The 21,101-nt window shown below is 40.2% G+C and overlaps 1 protein-coding gene across 2 annotated transcripts in view; it reads right to left on the bottom strand.

Annotated features, from left to right (window-relative positions):
- Sppl2a (signal peptide peptidase like 2A) overlaps positions 1-21,101 on the bottom strand; it is an 88,518-nt gene that overhangs the window by 53,866 nt on the left and 13,551 nt on the right. For both annotated transcript variants that reach the window (XM_048332433.1, XM_048332432.1), the window contains exon 2: positions 653-784. In XM_048332433.1, the coding sequence (XP_048188390.1) occupies positions 653-682 (30 nt within the window). In that variant the 5' untranslated portion in view covers positions 683-784. The remainder of the gene's footprint in view (positions 1-652; positions 785-21,101) is intronic.

The following is a 21,101-nucleotide window of genomic DNA, read 5'->3' as shown; positions in this document are numbered from 1 at the left end:
TTGAAATGCCAGTTTATAATTCAGTGAGCTAGTTTTCTATTTATAGTGTCTTTACCTTAAATGTTATCCCTCCTCAGGAGTTATTTCTAAAACTTGAACACACACATGCATACATACAAAGGATATGTACTTTTACACTACAAACAAATCTATATTGACAAAGAAAATTATCTACAATGGTGACAATATGAAAACTGTTCCTTCAGATAAGAACAGCCTAAAATTGGGTGTTGGTATCCCATGCCTGTAATCCTAGCTGCTCAGGAGACTGAGATCTGAGGACTGAAGATCTGAGGTTCGAAGCCAGTCAGGGCAGGAGAATCCATGAGACTCTATCTCCAAGTAATCACCAGAAAACCAGAAGTGGAGCTGTGGCTAAAAGTGGTAGAACAATAGCCTTGAGCAAAAGAGCCCAAGGATAGAAACCAGGTTGTAAGTTCAAGCTCCATTACAAAAAATGATAATAAAAAGTAGTAGTAGAAATAATAATAATAAGAAGAAGAAGAATAGCCTAGCTCTTCCCCAAATAAAATTTTAAATGGATTAAGAAACAATAAGTAGTAATAAAATGACAATGTATGAGTTCTTGTGTAAAAGGAAAGGAAAGAAAAAGGACATCCAAATTTTAATAGCAAAAGCCTTCCAAACTCACCATTGCAGTTAGAAAGAGACATGACATCATTTGTCAGGATTATTCTGAGGCACCAGGCTTTCATGAGTCTGCAGGCCTCAATTCAGCTGATTCAGCTTTGCAGACACTGAAAACTCAATTTTGTCAGGACATCTAAAAGAAATCACAAGAAAACTAATGAACCATCAGGAATCTTCATATAACCCCCCCCGCCGCACCAGTACTACTGTTTGAACTCAGCACTTCATATTTATTTTATATTCTTGCCACTGAGCCACAACTGAGCCCAAGATACAACCCTGTGACCCTGTTTAGGTGCATGCTTAGGCAGAATCTGCCTATGTGAGGCTTCTGTCTCAGTGTAACAATTATGCACCACTGTGTCCACCTCTCCATTGAATAAGGAGTCTCATAGACTCTTCTACCTAGGCTGGACTTGAACTTTGAGCCTCCAAATCTCAGCCTACCAAGAAGGAATATAGATGTGAGCCATAGACATCTGGCTATGTATTATTTTTTTTTTCTGTGGATGTCAGTCCTGGGACTTTAACTCAGGGTATAGATCCTGTCCCTGAGCTTTTTTTGCTCAAGGTTACTACTCTATCACCTGAGCCATACCTCCACGTCTGGCATTTCAGTGGATGATTGGAAATAAGTCTCATGGACTTTCCTGGCTAGGCTGGCTTCAGACTATGATCAGCAAAGCTCAGCCTCCTGAGTTAACTAAAATTACAGGCATGAGCCACCGATGCCTGTCTGAAACAGGATCTTTTTAACTGGACAGTGCTTAGTTGGAGCTTTATCTCAATCCCATTTTGTTTTGCTTGTTTTGCTTGTTTTTTAGACAAGGCCACCCTATATAGCCTATGCTGGGCTTGAACTCATTATATAGCCAGGCTGAGTCAAAACTCTTCACACTCCAAACTCTTCAAAGGCAGAGCCTCTTTCTCTCAAGTCCTGGGATTTCAGGAATATACCACCATACCTAGCTTCCTTGAGAATGATATAGCTATATAGATACATAGTCCAACATTCTAAACTAGCCTTCTGAAATAATTGCAAGCCCCCTCATCTATGGTTATCTCAACAGATGAGAGAGGTCATAATTGCTTTGAATATAGATTGATTTGAATCCTAGCTATCCTATTTCTTAGCTCTGGAAGATACTATGTAATACCTACATATCAGCTTTTTTTTTTTTTTTTTTTTACTCTTTTCCTTACCACTATTTATAACCACCCCCACGGTTTTCTTCATTTGGCAATGCGCCCAGTATCTAAGAATGCGCATGTTCATAGTCACATGCATGTGTGATGCTTGGAGCAGAGTGGCCATCTTGTGACCATGAGGAAATCACCTAAGATCACAAAGTAAGCTTGCTTATCTTCCAAACCTCTCATTAGGTAGGCAGTAAGTGTTCTTGTGGCTTAAGCAGTTGGTACTCAAAGTATGGTCTGGAGACGAGTACCGTCATCATTTGGTTGCTTAGAATGCATGGTTCTAAGATTCTCCAAGTGATTTTTATACTCACTGACTTTTAGAAGCTCTGGTGTAAGTCACTCTTACCAGTTTTAACTGCTTGTTGTTGAATCCAACCTAATTGATACTGATTAAGTTACCTAAAGGCATGAAACCCTCAGTTTTCTTATCTGTCACATAAGGGGTAATAATATTACTTGCCTTGCAACAATGATTAAACAAGCATATAAAATGTACCAAGACCATGCTTGATGCATGGTAAACCACCAGTTGTAGCTATCTTTACTAGGCCCTAAAGACACCCTTTGTGTAGCTAGCTGGGTTTGAGTGAAAATACAATGCTCTTCACTTTCAAGATGGCAACTGGGTGTTTCCAGGACCTCTGAGAGGTGAGGCTTTTATTGTCACTGCTGTGGCCAAAACCCTAAGACAAACCATCCACAGCAGCTGCTTTCCTGAGAATTCACAATTGTACCTCCAAGCAGCAGGTTTAATTTTAGTTTCTAACCTTAAGGTTAAGAAGAGACATTACCAGGTCTCTTTGCTGGACAGTAGAGATAAAAAAGCGTGTCAGGAAGAACTGCAGGACAAAAGTGAGAGAGGGAAACAGGGAGATACTTTTAAAGCTTGCTTACAGGGTGACTTGGCCATAGGGCAAGTGGCCAGGGGCCTTTGAAAACCCATACATTGAGTCATGAAAACTTTACACTCAAGGATGAGAAAGCTTGATTTAGCACAATAAAGTAATGTGTGCAGACACTAAATGCAGTGTTGTATATTCATATCTCATAAAAAATACTAGGCCCTAACGCTATTAACTTCTTTGTGATACTCTACAATTAAACTACGTTTATTACAACGAGAGCATTCATTATGGTACTAAATGCCTGATGACCTCTTGACTGGGCCATATCAGAACTCCTCTGAGAGAGGCACCATGATAATGCTAGGCTGAAGAGGAAGGGCAGAGGAGAGCTGCTTGCAGACTCACCCACACCTGGCAGGCAGGGGCCCAACTGAAAAGAAGGGCTCCGTCAGTTCAGCAGGGCAAAGGGGCCTCAGTGAACTCCCAGGGAAATAGGCATCATGGAAACAAATGGTTGCCCTGCCAGCTTGAACTGCTCCTATACTGATGCATGAGTGTGTAAAAACTCTGAACTCCAAAGAGACAGGGCAGGCCTGAGCCTTCAACGTGTGGACCGGATATTGTAACTTCAAGGTGTTTTATGTAACTTCATTGAACTTTTTTTTTTTACTCATAATATGACTATATGATAAGACAATCACACAATCATTTTTTTGAGGGGAGAAGAGTACTGGGCTTCGAGCCATGCCCTAGCTGGATAAATCAGTTTTAAAATTAAAACTTTAGGATGCTTATCATAATTAACTAACATGGACTAGACATCTGTTGTAGGAGTTTTAGATCTAAAACAGGACCTAGCAAAACAAAGGAAGGTCTCATTCCCAGGAACCCCTAGTTTAATTAAGCTAAAAAATGTAAACCCAGGACAATGCTGTGAAAGTAGAAAGGAACTCAGAGCTGGTACGGTGCTGATGCTTATTACCTTAGGAGGCTGAGCTATGAGGATCTCAGTTCAAAGCCAGACCCAGGCAGGCACGTCCTTGAGACTCCTTTCTCTAATAAACTACTCAGAAAAAGCCAGAAGTGGCACTGTGGCTCAAGTGGCAGAGTGCTAGCCTTGAACACAAAGAGGCTCAGGGATAGTGCCCAGGCCCTGAGTTCAAGCCCCAGGAATGGCCAAAAAAAAAAAAAAAAAAAAAAGGAAATGAACTCAGGTTTAGGGAGAAGTGTGTGCTACCAGGACACCACTTCTTGAGCAGAAAAAGTGGAAACTCCTTAGTCCTCTCATGGACAATGACCAAGTCCCAAGCATATGTCAGGAAGAGATGTGGTCAATGCAGAAGCCTAGTGACTAGCACTCACACAGGCTCCTCCCAAGCCCTCGATACTAAGGGTGTGAGTGGGGAATCGTAGCTGCGTACATACTTTATTGTAGCCTTAGATAGGTAGAGGGAACTGGAGTTAAAAATAAGTCTCTAAATAAAGTTAACAATCCAAAATTGCAATGGTTAAACACAATAATTTCCTTCTTTCCTTCCTTCCTTCTTTCCTTCCTTCCTTCCTTCCTTCCTTTCTTCCTTCCTTCCTTCCTTCCTTCCTTCCTTTCCTTCTGCCTCAGCCTCCAAAATGCTGAGTACGGGCATATGCCACCAAGCTCAGCAGATTTAATCTTAGTGCAACAATAAGAAAGCAACAGGGGGGCTGAGAATATGGCCTAGTGGCAAGAGTACTTGCCTCATATACATGAAGTCCTGGGTTCAATTCCCCAGCACCACATATATAGAAAATGGCCAGAAGTGGCATTGTGGCTCAAGTGGCAGAGTGCTAGCCTTGAGCAAAAAGAAGCCAGGGACAGTGCTCAGGCCCTGAGTCCAAGGCCCAAGACTGGCAAAAAAAAAAAAAAGCAATAGGCTGGGTGCTTTGTGGTCACGCCTGTAATCCTGGATACTGGGGAGGCTGAGATCTAAGGAACTCAATTGGAAGCCAGTCCATACAGAAAAGTCTGTTATCTCCAATTAACCACCAGAAAACTGGAAGTGGTGCTGTGGCTCAAAGTGGTAGAGCGCTAGCCTTGAAGGGAGGCGGGGACCCCCTCATGAACAGCACCCAGGCCCTGATTTCAATCCCATGACCCACAAAAAAATTTTTAAAAAGGAACAGGTCAATCACTGTGTTTAGAATTTGCTAATCTCATTTAATTCTAATAAAAATCCCCCTTGGTACTATTGTATTTCCATTTTGTTGATAAGACAGGTGAATCACTGAAAGGTCAATACCTTGGCCAAGACATCAAGTTGGGATTTGAAGCCAGCCTGACTGATTGCTGGTTGCTCTCTACTTACAAGTAGAGAGCAACCAATAAGATAACTGAGAAGAGGGTGAATGAAAATAGTTTTAATTCTATGGTATGTATTTAAATCTGGCCATCAAACCTAGTTTTCAAGGAGACTTCATTTTTAGAATCTTGTGTAAAGAGGTGTTCTTGCTACATACCTTTGGGGTTCCTCTTTTAAATCTTCAAGTGGCCCAGAGGTGGCTCAACCTGTACTTCTAGCTTATACTGCCACAGACTACAGAAGATTATACTTGGGAATTAAGGACAAAACCACCTTTTGTTTTGTTTTATTTTTGCCAATCCTGGGGCTTGAACTCAGGGCCTGAGCACTGTCCGTGGCTGCTTTTTGCCCAAGGCTAGCACTCTGCCACTTGAGTCATAGCGCCACTTTCGGCTCTTTCTATATATGTGGTGCTGAGGAATTGAACCCAGAGCTTCATGTATATGGGGCAAGCACTCTACCACTAGGCCATATTCCCAGTCCCCCGATGTTCTTGAGATTTCAGAATACGTAAGTGTAGCAAGAGAGGAACTAGAGCCTGTTAGAAGATGCATTTCTGTTTGTGATCCTGTCGCAAATCATGCATCGATCATCTTGTCCAGGTTTGGAATGGATAATCAATTTGTTAGTGTGTTTCGTTCCAAAAGAAAACTAATGTGCTCATCAAGAAAAACTACAAGGGCTGGGGATATAGCCTAGGGACAAGAGTGACTGCCTCGGATACACGAGGCCCTAGGTTTGATTCCCCAGCACCACATATACAGAAAACGGCCAGAAGCGACGCTGTGGCTCAAGTGGCAGAGTGCTAGCCTTGAGCGGGAAGAAGCCAGGGACAGTGCTCAGGCCCTGAGTCCAAGGCCCAGGACTGGCCAAAAAAAAAAAAAAAAAAAAGAAAAACTACAAAACCAAAAAACTATGCACCATCAATACAAATATTCTTTTTTTGAATTGGCAAAATGGGGCTGGAGATTTCCTTTGCTTTTAGAAGACAGAAGAGTGCTCAGTGCTGGGTGTTACTAGTCTCTGCACTTCTACTCCTGCTTAGAAGTAGAACTAGTGAAACCATGTAAGGAGGCCCACAATAGTATTTGAAACAGTAGCTAATATTTATCATAAGCCCAGCAAGGACCTAGCTCTGGGATAGTTGTTTCTTACCCATTACTTAATTTAATTGTTTCTTAATCCAGCAAGTAAAAGTTTTAGTGTCCCTAGTTTACTGATGAGTAAAGTGAGATTAAAGAAAGTAAGCAATTTGTCTGAGGTCACATAACTACTAAGTGTCTGAACTGAGATTGGAATGCAGATTTACCAAGCTCTCAAGTTTATGTTCTTTTTCTGCAGGGGGAAGAGGCTTGAATTGTCCCTTAGCCTAGTCACTTAAGGCTGGTGCTCTACCATTTGAGCTACAGCTCCACTTCTAGCTCTTTGCTTATTCATTGGAGATAGGAGTCTCACAGGTTTGTCTTCCCCAGGCTGATTTTGAACTAAGATCTTCAGATTTCAGCCTTCTGATTAACTAGGCTTACAGGGGTGAGCCAGTGTTGCCTGTCTCCAAGTTTATGTTCTTAACCACCATGCTAGTAATTATGCTATTTCTGGGTATTGTTGTCTGTTTTTAGTTCTGGCTTTTGACACAGGGTTTCACTAGGCTAGCATCAAACTCATGATCCTCTCTCCTCCATCTCCAGAATGCTGAGATTACAGGGATGAACCACAAAGCCTGGCTGCCGGTAGATTATTTGATAAGAACTGATTTCTTGCTGCAAAGGAAAATAAAAAAAAGAAGACATTTTATTTCAGTCATCATTGATCATTCCATTTCTTCCTAGGGGGATTTCAGAAAGCAAAACATTGTTATACATATTCCAGAGTGACCTATCTCAAAGCGTCACTGTATTCTTCATGTTGCCATTGCATAACTAGTCTTTATACAGTCTTTGCGAATTATACTGCTGGATAATGGATTTTAAATTGCATGTTTAAGTAGACTAAGAAGTCTATAGTTAGTGGGTTATATTTAAGAAACCGCAGAATAGATAAGGTGCCCAATTAAAAGAGTACCTTTCCTCCAAACCCTTAATTTGTGTTAGGATATTCAATTACCATCCTCTCTGGGCAGGCATAAATTTTGACCCAGTAGCAATGAAGAAGTCTGGCCCAGAAGCTTGCAGACTCAGAATTATTTATCAGAAGGTATTACTTAACTCACACTTGACACAACTGTTTATGTTCACAGACAATTTGGGGTTATCTGAATTTAGAAGAGGTTGGCTGATCTTTGAGTAACCTGACGTAATGGGTAGAAGTCTAAGAGCACAATGTCAGTTTGCTAGCATCTTGATTTGCTCACCTTATAAACTGGACCACCATTGAGGGGCAGGCGGCTGGGGTGTAGTTCAGTAGCACAGTGCCTACTTTGAGTGTGCAAGGTTCTGAGTTTAATCTCTAGTAACACTCACACACACACACACACAATCTTATTGATTTGAAGAAATAAACATCATGACCACATATATTGCCATATTACTCTCTACGAGGATTGTAAGATTTGAGTATAGATTTTCCCCTCATTGTATTAGTATAATGCAGTACCCAGAAAGCTTTTTTACTGAATAGGTTTGTATTTCTGAATTCCTATGACATATTGCTGAGAACATTTTGCCAATCTTTGGGAAAGCCTAACCATTTTTGTATCCTGGGGACCAGCAGAGGAAACCCCACAGCTGGGTACTGATGAAGCAGACACATCAGCAGTGTTTGCATCTTAGGCTGTACTTCTAGTATTCGTGAACTTGGAGATAAAGACCTGCTCATACAGAGACCATGGATGAGATGGCAGGCTTCTGCTTGGACCGGACATGACTTCATCCGTACTTCAAGGAAACGCCACTATGCATTCATTGCACTAACAGGAGATATGGCTTTTATTCTGTTGTTTTATTTTGTTTTGAGACCAGGTCTTGCTTTATAGCCTAGGCTGATCTGGAATTTTCTATGAAGCCCAGGCCAGCATCCTGTCTCAGCTTCCCAAGTGCTGGGATTGCAGGCATATGCCCCCCCACCGCCACCTACCTCTCATTCTGTTTTCTTTTCGTCCTAATTAACAGAAGTACTCAGAATGAAATTACTTGATTCTCCACTTGTACCCATTTATAAATGTCAGTCTAATACTTTCATGTATTTTTGTGATATTGCTATCATTTTTATTTGAATTTCTTTAGGTTTATTGTGGTCCTACCTCCTCTGAATAAAGGGCGTTCTTCTAATCATGTTTTGATGTTTCTGATGGCTAAGAACTTGCAGCAGGGAAAGGCAAACAGACAGTAAGCCACATTTAACATTTTTTTTCCCCCTTTGGATCTACGCTCTACTTTCTTAAGATCATCAGCACTAAAGAAAAATGTGAAAGGATCTACTGAAGACAGTGAACTGAATAGAACCCTTTCCACCCTACTCCATACACAGAAACCCAGTATTAACAAAATCATCAATTTAAGAAATGTATATCGAAGCTCAAAAGCAAAAATAAAATGTCTCGGGGCTGGGGATATGGCCTAATGGCAAGAGAGCTTGCCTCCTATACATGAGGCCCTGGGTTCCATTCCCCAGCACCACATATACAGAAAACGGCCAGAAGTGGCGCTGTGGCTCAAGTGGCAGAGTGCTAGCCTTGAGCAAAAAAAGGAAGCCAGGGACAGTGCTCAGGCCCTGAGTCCAAGGCCCAGGACTGGCAATAAATAAATAAATAAATAAATAAATAAAATGTCTCAAGAAATGTAAGCTATCTTCCTTGTAAGGAGGAGTTGAAACTTTGTTGCACATAGGTGGAACCAAACTGACTCATACCTTTGCAGCTGGGCAAAGCTAGGGATGAGAGCTGAAACTGCTCTCCTGTGCTGCATGGAGCTGCAAAGTTACCACAACATCCAAGAACAGGGACCATGCAAGTCCAAGGGGCCAGAGTTGCTGCAAATGTGAGCCAACCTGACATAGATGGGGATGGGCTGACTTACAAGCCATCAAGACATTAGGAACTCACTGAGAATAGGGAAAGCATACATGTTAAGCTGATCCAAACCAAGAAATAAGCATGAACACTTGTGACATTCCTAGGGCTCAAACATGACAATGAAAGTTACAATAAAACCATTTCATAAGGAAGCTTCCTCTATCATCCAGGTATTTGTGGGCACCCACAGAAATTATAATTCTAGCAAGAAGAAAGACTTTCCAAACAAAAGCTGTAAAATACACAAAGAGCACATTTATGTTCAAGGAGATTGAAAGAAAAAAAGCTAAGCTGGACAGGATGGGTCATGCCTGTGATCCTAGCCACTTGGGAGGCTGAGATTGGAGGTTTGTGACTTGATGCTAGTCTGAACAAAAAGTTATAGAGACATCATCTCAACAATAAAAAGTTGGGAGGGAATGTGTGGGAATGTGGCTTAGTGGTGGGGTACTTGCCTAGCATGCATGAAGCCCTGGGTTCAACTTTTCAGCACCACATAAACAGAACAAATGAAGTGGCGCTGTGGCTCAAGTGGCAGAGTGCTAGCCTTGAGCAAAAAGAAGCCAGGGACAGTGCTCAGGCCCTGAGTCCAAGGCCCAGGACTGGCAAAAAAAAAAAAAAAAAAAAAAAAGTTGGGAGTGTTAGCATGCACTTACCATCCCAACTATATAGGAAGTATAACAGGAGGATCACAGGCCTCGGAAAACAGTGAGACTGGATCTGAAAAATAAAGAAAGTAAAAATGACTGGAGGCATGGCTCAAATGGTAGGGCATCTATCTAGCAAACATGGGACTCTTGAGTTCAATTCCAAGTACAACAACAAGATAATATCTAGATACATACAGTGGAATGGGATAATAACAAAGTCTAAAATTAAAAGATTAACTAGAAAAGAAAGGCAATCCAATTTTTAATCAGAAAAAAATGTTGAGCCAGGTACCAGTGTCTCATGCCTGTAATCATACTCAGGAGGCCGAGATCAGATGATTGCAATTCAAAGCCAGCTTGGGCAGGAAAAGTCCATGAGACATTCATCTCCAGTTAACTAGCCAAAAGAGGGAAGTGGAATTGTGGCTCAAGTGGTAGAATGCCAGCCTTGAGCTAAAAAGCCAAGCAAAAGCACAAAGCCCTGAGTTCAAGCCCCCAATACTGATACACATACACAAAAACAAATGTTGGAAAACAGTAGACTAACACCTTTAATGTGTTGAGGGTGTAGCTCAAGTGGTAGTGTGCCTAACTAGCAAGTATGAGGACAAGTTCAAATCCCAGCATTGCCTCAAACAAACAAACCTTTGCAGATGTAGAAACACTGGGAGTTAATTATCCATAGGTAACTTCAAGAAGAAGAAAAATAAACCCAAAAGGATGAGCAGATAAAGAGAAGCACTGAACTTAGATGGAAAAAAAATTCACACTTGAAATTGAAAAAGTGTGTAAATTTGCCTTGGGTAATACATTTCATTACCAGATACAATACTGAGAGACAAATTCTTGCATCTGCAAGTTTTTTTTTTCCAGTAGACACTGAAGTTATAACTGTCATAAGACATCTCAAAAACATTTGACTTTCTTATTGTAATGCCCAGACTTGTACCACAAGTAGCATAAACTCTTAAAAATGAAAATTATACACTCCCACAGTCATAATTAAGTCTACATTTAGGGGCTGAGTAAAAACGAGGGTCAGCTTTTAATTTATAATTAACTGTTTTAAATTCCAGTAAGTGTTAATGCTTAAACTGAGATGTAATTCCCGGTATTAATCCAGAATAAATGACTTCAATCTCTAAACATCCTAAACTTGGTCTGAGGTGAGGTGGTCTCATTACCTTTGACTTTTTGTGACCTCTCAAAGTTTCTTGAATTAAAGGGTTTGGAGACGATTACAATACTTACTGTGGCCAACCTGTACTTCTGTGGTTGTAATGGGCATATTAACAGGTCTGAAGTTGACCTCAACTTTTAAACACCTTATCATTTGATATCTCATTTTGAACCTGTTATTTTCTACTTGCGTCTGCCCTTGGCATTTTTCTTTATATGAAGTCAGGTGAGTTACTTCAAAGTGAAAACAGTTGCTCAAATGAATTTTAGCCACCTGCCGTTAAGCACAGAATATTTACTCAAATAATTTAGGAAATATTAGTTTCATTTAAGAAACTTACAGCCCTGTTTGCCCGAGGCTCCCATTTTTAACTGTGAGATCAACCAAGATACTGTTGGGAAGGTATGAGTTAAGATATGGTATGTGGAAGATACAGTTTGATGGGAATATGAGACAAGGGAAACTGGATGGGACAAGCTTATAGGTGTCTCTACTGACAGATCTGAGCACTTTGGATTTGAGCTGATACAGAATAGAGACCTGTTGGCTTTTCATAGTAAGCAAATGATATACTAAAAATCATGTTTCAGAATAACAAAGATATCAAACTATCATGTCTTCATTTTTACAATTTCTTGACAATTCTTTATTCTCCACACCAAGACTATTTACCTATTGTGAGGATAAACTACAGCAGACATTTAGATTAAAAGCTGGAGTTAGCCTGTCAGTCCATACGCTATATCCTGCCTTCCTTACCAACCATCAATGTATTTTGGGGGATGCAAATTTTAACATTTTTCTATTTCAGACATAAGTAGAAAAATTACATTGCTGTTAAAAATCATAAAATTCTGGGGTTGGGGATATAGCCTAGTGGCAAGAGTGCCTGCCTCGGATACACGAGGCCCTAGGTTCAATTCCCCAGCACCACATATACAGAAAATGGCCAGAAGTGGCGCTGTGGCTCAAGTGGCAGAGTGCTAGCCTTGAGCGGGAAGAAGCCAGGGACAGTGCTCAGGCCCTGAGTCCAAGGCCCAGGACTGGCAAAAAAAAAAAAAAAAAAAAAATCATAAAATTCTGATACAGGATTTTCCTACCATCAACCATTTTGGATAAAATAGGCATCTTTTTGACATTATAAACCACTCTTTTTAGTGCTTCTATGACTTAAACACTGACCTAATATTTCTTTTTCAATTATAAGAAAAATACTAGAAGAAAAATATTTTTATGACCTAACTGTAGATCAAATAAGGTACACAAAATATAAATTAACTATGTATGGCAGCCTTTATTATTCATTGCACAACTCCAGAGGGGGGCATTTCCTTTTATTTTGGTGTGGTATATACAGTAGCCTGATGCGAAATGGATAGATCTATTGAGACACCATATACAAACTTGTATATATATAAGTCACAACAAGATGAGGCATTTGCAATGTCTAAAACCAACTAAGGCATTGTACATGCTTGCAATACTAAGCTCTTGGGAGCTGGAGGTAGCAACCAGCCTGACTGAGCAAAAAGTCAATGTTCTCGGGGCTGGGAATGTGGCCTAGTGATAGAGTGCTTGCCTAGCATACATGAAGCCCTGGGTTCCATTCCTCAGCACCACATATACAGAAAAAGCCAGAAGTAGTGCTGTGGCTCAAGTGGTAGAGTGCTAGCCTTGAGCAAAAATAAGCCATGGAGCGTGCTCAGGCCCTGAGTTCAAGCCCCAGGACTGGCAAAAAACAGCAACATGTCAATGATCCCTCATCTCAACAACAAAAAAAGCTGGGTGTCTTAGTGTATACTTGTCATTCCAGCTATGCAGAAGCTATACAGGCTCAGCAAGCCTGGTGAGAAAAAACTTTAGAATCTACCTGAAAAAAAAAAAAAGAAATAGAAAGGACTAAGGGGCATGGCTCAAGTGGGAGAGGGATTGCCAGCCAGGTCAAGGTTCTGAGTTCAAATCTTAACATAGGGAAAAAAAATCACTATCTAGGACAATACAGATAGTACATCCAGTAGAAATATGGACAAGCAACAAATTCAACCAGGCATGTGTTATTTTTTGTCAGTAACCACATTATCAAAGTAAAAGTAAATAACTAAAATTAATTTTTAAAATAGTTTAATGCAGTACCTCATTTCAACATATACTCAACAAAAACATTTTTGTTTTAAGACAGAGTCTCACTGTGAATCCCAGACTGGTCTCAAATTCTCCTTCCTCCAGCCTATCCAGTGCTGGGATTATAGGCATGTACCTGGCTAATGTAAAGATTACTAATGAGCTACTTTGTAGTTTTTGCTTTTATATTGGTTCAGTATCTGACTCTAGTCTTATTTTCCTTTACCAAAACCACAGCCAGCTCAGATACTTTGAAGGGTTGACTACTCGATTTCATGGTCTCTATGCATATATTGAGGTCATTTTTACTGGCATATATTTTTTGTACAAGGTGGTTTCATTGTGACATTTCCACATACGCGTGCAATGTATCCCATTCAAACTCCCCCCCTCTATCATTCTATCACCTCACCCTCTCTATCATTCTCTCTCTCACTGCTCTATCATCTACTTCCTCCTTTCTTAAAATGTTTTCAACAGGTTCCATTGTTCTATTTTTGTACATAGACCACCTTCACCCTCATCCATTGCTGCCCCCACTCAAGCTGGTACTTAAGCCAACACATAGCCTGATTGTCATTTTTAGTGCATAATAATGACACAAAGGAGGGTTGCACATTTTATATGATTTTGAGTAGATATTAGCCGGCGGTATGCAGGCTGCGGCAACTTAATTTCTTTACTTGACATCGCTTCACTAGCATTGTTCTGTGTGAGTCACATTTTACTTTTCAATAAGTATACGATATTCCTTTGTAAATGGCAAAAAAATGCAACCACTGTATTAATTAGAGAAGAGTAAGGAGAGAAGGAGAAAGGAAAGGAAGGTTAAGAAAGGGCAACAGGAATCTAGGCACCAGTGGCTCATGCCTATAATCCTCTGGGCACCAGTGGCTCATGCCTATAATCCTAACTACTGAGTGGGCTGAGATCCAGAGGATAGCTGTCCACAGCCAATGCTTGCAAAAAAGTTCAGATAATAATAACTGGCAAAAGGTCTGACTAGAGGTGTGGCTCAAGTGGTAAAACACCAGCCATGAACACAAGCTGAGAGTGAGAGGCCCTGAGTTCAAGCACAGTACTGGCAAAAAAAAAAAGGGGAGAGGAGAAGGATTAATTGAGAGTAAATTTTATACGCATGTGGGAAAATGTCACTTACCAATTTGCGGTGAAACCTATTATTTTGGACAATTAATACGTGTTATAAGAATTTTTTTTTAATGAGTGCTCCTACATACACCTGCCTTCCTTCTGCTTTTTCTATAAGGACATATGCCCAGATACTAAAAAGAACTGCAGGTAGCTGACCACCTCATGAAAACAGAGAAAGGGCTTCTCTGTCCAGGAAGCTCTTAAGTACACAGTCATGTTGTTACAACCACATTGCAATTTATGGTTTATGATTGTTTGCACATCTCATGTGGACTTCATACAACTCTATGACATAGATAGGCCAGACAATAACATCATGGCTATTCTATAAGGTAAGAGATACCAAGTGATCTGCCTTGTGTTCCCCAATAAGTGAGAGACAAAGGGTAGAATCAATGTCTTCTAACTAATAGTCTTATATTCTTATATTCTGTACCATAGACCCGTTGCTTCCCGCATTTGCATGTGGGAGGAAGATTGGATCAAGTGAAGAAAAAGAAAAAAAAACAAAAACAAAACAAAACCTGCAGTGATCCACAGGGAATTGAGATAATGGCCATCAGGAATGTCCTCTGTCAGCCCAGTAGCGTCATGCTAAGCAGGATCAGCCTGGTAGGCTTTTTTTTTTTTTAATATGGTGAGAAACAAAGATAATGAAAGTCTTTCTATGTGTTTCTAGGTGCATCAGTGCTTTCTGCTTACATAGGGGAGACAGTTATAATATGCACATGCACTTGATCTGTAAATCTAAGGCTGGGATTCTTAACCTTGCCTGCACATTAGAATCACTTGAAGAGCTTAAAAAAAAAAAAAAAAAAACCACCCAGGGGGCCTCAAATCCCAGGTAGTCTGACTCAATTGTCTGTGAGTGGGAAGGTTCCGCTGATGATCCTAATAACGCAGTCAGGGTTAGGAACCATAGCATGGAGAGTGACCTGAACTTACCAAGTTCCCAGAAAGAAACATTTCCCTGCTAATCTGTGAATGTGGCCCATTGGGAAGATGCATGCAGACCATTACGTAAATCGATGTTTATTCATCAGCTGTCCCAAAGGTACAGCAATCAGCAAATAAGGAAGGAGCAAGAAATAAAGAGCCTCTACAAGCTTTCTTTCTTTTTTTGAGTAAACATTAAGCTAGGTGAAGTCATAAAGCCCATATGTTGTTTGGTTCTATGTATAATAAATGTCCATACACAGAAATATCTACAAAGGCAGACTACTACTTTTTCAGGGGATGGTAAAAATGCCTTAATCATGATGTGTGCCCAACTCCATTTAAATATCAATAATTCAAATATCAAAAATTCTATATGTTAAATGAGTGAATTATATGTAAATTACATGCCCATAAAGCCTATATATGTTACATATAACATATATGCTACATATATGTATTGTACACATGTGTGTTCCTTTGAGGAACAGCAAAGCTGTTTCTCAAAGTGTCTGCACCATTTTATATTCTGATGAGTAGGTATGAGGATTCCATTTTCATCAATACTTATCATGGGTCTTTAAGAAAAAATTATTATGGTCATCTCAGTGCACATGAAATGGTACTTCATAGCAGTTTAAAAAAATAATTTTATGGCTGGGGATATGGCCTAGTGGCAAGAGTGCTTGCCTCGTATACATGAGGCCCTGGGTTCAATTCTCCAGCACCACATATACAGAAAATGGCCAGAAGTGGTGCTGTGGCTCAAATGGCAGAGTGGTAGCCTTGAGCAAAAAGAAGCCAGGGACAGTGCTCAGGCCCTGAGTCCAAGCCCCAGGACTGGCAAAAAAAAATTAAAAAACAATAATAATTTTATGATTACTATTAATGTGTTGTACAGAGGGGCTACCATTTTATAAGTTAGGCTTTTTGCTCTGGTAGTTACTGATGTTAAGTATACTTTTGAGTGCTTATTGGCTACTTATGTTTTTTTTAAAATTTAATCTTATTGTCAAGGTGATGTACAGAGGGGTTACAGTTACATAGATAAGGTAGTGAGTACATTTCTTGTCAAACTTGTTACCCCTTGGCTACTTGTGTAACATCTTTTATTTTTTGTCATTCATTGGGCTTGAACTCAGGGTTGTCCCTGAGCATTTTTGCTCAAGGCTTGTGCTCTACCACTTTGAGCCACAGCACCACTTCCAGTCTTCTGGGAGTGAATTGGAGACAAGTTGCATGAACTTTCCTGCCCAGGCTGGCTTGGAACTGTGATCCTCAGGTCTCAGCCTCCTGAGTATCTAGGATTACAGAAGTGAGCCACCCACGCCCAGCTGTATGTAAGGAACAGCTTTGGAAAAAAAAGACTGTTGAGAAATTCTTTGCCTATTTAAAGATTGGGTTATTATCTTTTAATTGAGTTGTAAGATAACATTATTTTGGATACAATTCCGCTTTCAAATAAAAGATTTGTAAATACATTTGGGTTATCTTTCTACTTTGTTGATGATGTTCTTTGAAGTACAAAGGTGTTTTTTTTTCCTTCTTTCTGTTTATGTGGTGCTGAGGAATCCAACCCAGGGCTTCATGCATGCTAGGCAAGCACTCTACTGCTAAGCCACATTCCCAGCCCAAAAGGGTTTTTTTGTTGTTGTTAGTTTTTTGTTTTAATAAGACAGGCTGTCACTATGGAGTGCAGACTGGCCTTCGTAATTCTCTTGCCTCTGCCTGGCGAATGCTGGGACTGCTTACTCTTTTTGTGCCTCTATCATGGTGGTGCTACCCAGTCTCCTGCACTCAATCTTCTCAAGTTAAGGAGCTGGCATATGGCCTAAGATTCCTTGGATACTCAGGGTTTCCCAGAACTCCCAGGTGCTATTCTGTAGCTTAGTTTGCATTTGTTCAGGGAGCAGGCTGCTAGTCTCTCCTGTTGCAGACCATACCAATACCTATTAAAGGTGTCTCCCAACTCCTTGGTTTGGGGAACACTAAGGAGAAGAAGAGGGAAATAAGCAGAGCTTCTGCTGCTAACCCATATAGTCTTGTTATGAATAGAAGGAGGAACTTAGTCTTCAAGAGACTTCACTGCCACCTGCTGGATGGACTTACATAATGCTATACAAATCTCCAGTAACTGTGTGATGAATGGCGCCCCCTGGAGTTGTGCAACGTACACACAGTCCAGTTATAAGAAATGCTCTGCAGAAGAATCTTAACACCTCTGCTTCTATAAATTTCCTTCACTGACCTCTTTGCTAGTGACTTTTCTCATATATAGATGATATGTAGATAGGGCTTCTACCTATCTGTAAATTCTACCAGGAGGTATCTGGTGCTGTTATGCCTAGATTTCCAGTCCCCAAAGACCACCAAGGAGCCGATTCCGATGCAACTGCACGAGAGTCTTTATTGCAAGCTCGAGCCTGGACTCTCAACTGTCACCGACGCAATCTGTATTGAGAGCCCCGACCCTCAGATAGGCAGGGTTTTTTATTGTGATTACAACAGGGACAGGGTATTTCCAACTTGGCAGATACTTGATTGGATGGCATTTAGCAAGCAAGTCTTGTCCTATTTCTACTGGCTATCTACCCTTTCAGTTATCTAGTTTGGCTTTGATAACGGGAATTGGCCTCCATATCAGGAACTGACAACAGGTGGTCTCGTAGCACTGATGCAGGGGGTTAGTGTGGGGGTAGAGCAAGTCACAAATGGGTTAAGCAAGCCATTTACAGAAGCAGAATTTTGTGGTTCGGCTGACCTAGTACCAACTTTATTTTAACAATTGCTACCATGTTTTCCCATTACCACTAAGCAAGCTTGAGTGGGCTAAAACAATCCAGTACTCAATCATAAGTAAACCAACCCAACAGTTACCATGACATTTCTACTACTATTATGGTTATTTCTATAGTCTATGACTATGATCATTTTTTACTGTCCATTACCATGGTTGCTACCTAGGTACAGAGGGGAAGAAGGGCTCCCTATGTTTTTAAATGTCAAACAACAAGAAACTAGTCTTACGGGTGGGGGTGCAGCCCTCTACCATGGAGTCATCACCAGGATTTAGAAACTGTTATAATTTTAACACTAAAACTTATATTTACTCACTCAAGTTCTCAGATTAGCCCTAACAGTACCTTTCTACTCAAGTGTGGGAATATTTATTGCCTAGTCTCCAACTGTGTCACTTTAAGTGAAATTACTACTAATTATATCCATTTGTTAGTCACCTATCAGGTAGAATGTGAAATCTAGAAGATACTAGCATTTCCAAAGTGAATGCAGTATATTTACAGTAAACCTTCCTACCTGCAGAGCTAACAGGAACCAAAATTACTCTGGAGAAAAATATGTAAAAGAATCTAAAGAGTTCCAACTATATTTTTGAGCCAAGTACATAAGGGATAATTGAGAAATAAATGAGTAAATAATTAAATGGAGGCTAAGATTAAAAAACTTTTTTTTTCTGGTCCTGGGGCTTTAACTAGGGGCCTGTTCACTGTCCCTGAGCATCTTATTGCTCAAGGCTAGCACTCTACCACTTGAGCCACAGCACCACTTCAAGCCTTTTCTGAGTAGTTTATTGGAGATAAGTGTCTTATGGACTTTCCTGCCTGGGCTGGCTTTGAACTGCAATCCTCAGATCTCTGCCTTCTGAGTTGCTACAAGTCTGAGACACTGGCACCTGGCTTAAATTGTTTTTTTTTTTTTTTTTTTTGTCTTTTTTTTGTTGTTGTTCTTTAAGACAGGAACTCACTACATAGCCCAGGCTGACCTTGAACTTGGAATACTCCTGCTTCAGCCTCTCAGGCTCCCTTGTATTGGAATTACAGGCATATGCCACCATTCCTACCCTGAGAATTTTTTTTTGTCATTTGTTCTAATTCATCAGGGTATTTTTGTGAGAATCTGTCCAATAGCAGTTGTATTAATTTCCCTTAGTTGCTGTGTAAATGACCATAAACCAGGTATATTAAAACATCACAAAACATTCTTGAGGTCAGAAGTCCAACATCAATGTGTTGGTAGGGCTGCTCTCCTGGAACTCCATAGTCTACCTATATTCTGGCATTCCTTGACTTGTAGAAATGTTCACATGGCTTTTCCCTTATATTTCTCATTTCCATATTTTTTAAAAATAAGGACATAGTGCACTTTAAATCTAGAATGAGACTATTAGTTACATCAGGGGGGAAAAAAACGTTTTATTTTTGCCAGGCACTTGTGGCTCACACTTGTAATCCTAGATACCCAGGAGGCTGAGATCTTAGGATCATTGTTTGAAGCCAGCTGGGGCTCAAAAGTCTCTGTGACACTCTTACCTCCAATTAACTCAAAAACTGGAAGTGGTGCTATGGCTAAAGTGATAGAACACTAGCCTTCAACACAAAGAAGCTCAGGGACAGCATCCAGGTTCTGAGTTCAAGCCCTACAACTGACAACAACAACTTCACTTCTAAAAAGGTTATATTCACAGGTACTTGGGAGTGAAAACCTAGACATATTATCTTAGGTAGTCAACACTCAACCAGTTAGCTACCCCAATGAAAAGCATACTTACTATGCTCCACTTGCGTCCTATAAGAGAATAATTTTTTTTCCACTATTGATTTCAAGTGATGGTAGGCTTCTATTTGGTCAGGGAAAGTGTGGCTTTGACTTTCCATGGATGACAACATGAATCACCAGGAACAAACTCATTTCTGCAGCCAGCAATAACAAGATCATACTATGAGTCTAGACCTTACATGACAAGCTAAGAGAAATCACTTACAAAAAACCACAAAACGCCTTGTACTAATATTTTGAAATACAATCATCAAGTCAGGTTGGGTTGTAATAGGAAAAACAGACCATCTCTACAAAAGACAGAAAACAAGAGGTAGTAGATGCACATAATCCTAGCATAAGGGAGGCTGTTTATGTATTTACTCCTTTGCTAATGCTACATGGTCTGATTACTGTTGTTTTATGGTTAGACTTTTACTCAAGTTGTGGTGGTCCTCTGATTTTGCTTTTCTGCTTCAATGTTAAATTGGCTACTCTAGGTCTTTTGCCTTTCTGTTTGTCTGTCTGTCTCTGTCCCTGTTTCTCTCTCTCTTTCTCCTGGGGCTTGAGCTCTGGGCCTAGGCATTGTCCCTGAGCTTCTTTTGCTCAAGGCAAGCACTCTACAACTTGCGCCACAACACCACTTCCTGCCTCTCTTTTTTACAATCAATTTTCAATATCCACAAAACAATATGCTTGGATATAGACTTAGTTTTGCATTTAATCTCTACATCAAGTTAGGAGAAACTTACAGCTTAACAATAGTAAATCTTTCTGTTGGTGAACATGGAATAGTTCTCTATTTGATATTTTTCACTGGTTTTATAATTTTCCTTATATATAGTTTTACATTTATTCCTATTTTATTTTGGAATGGTGTGACAGAATGCCATACACTGTGTATTCATGACAGAATTTCTTACTTGTAGCCCTGGAGATTAGATGAAGTCAACTCTTTTAGTTTATAGTTGGCCAAATTGTTTGTATCTTGACATGGTGGAGAGAGAGAGATCAAGTTCTCATGTCTCTCTTAGAAGGTCACTATTCCTTTTAAACATCTGTAATCCCAACTCTCAATAGGTTTAGGAAGAAGGACCATGAACCTGAGGCCAGTCTTGATTATATGTCACAAAAAGACATTTCCATTTATGAGGGAGGGCCTCATAATAACCAAAGCACCTACCTCTTAATAGTATTGTAATGGTGTTTAACACACACACACACGTGGAACATCCATTGAATGTACAGCATCCTACCCTGCCCCTCAAAATTCCTACCTTCTCACATAAAATCATATCCATCCCATTTCAATAACCTTAAACACCTTAGCTCAAGTCAGCCTCAACTTTAAGGCTAAAATACAAAATCTTATCTAAATCCTGTGAGACTAATAGTAAGTTGTTAATGCAGGAAAGCATACAAGAGCTTCCAGAATATAACAGTGAAGGAATGGTAGGTTAGATGTTC

This window comes from Perognathus longimembris, chromosome 23 (genome assembly GCF_023159225.1).
Source record: "Perognathus longimembris pacificus isolate PPM17 chromosome 23, ASM2315922v1, whole genome shotgun sequence".
Classification (NCBI taxonomy): domain Eukaryota; kingdom Metazoa; phylum Chordata; class Mammalia; order Rodentia; family Heteromyidae; genus Perognathus; species Perognathus longimembris.
This window is presented reverse-complemented; position numbering and strand designations above follow the sequence as displayed.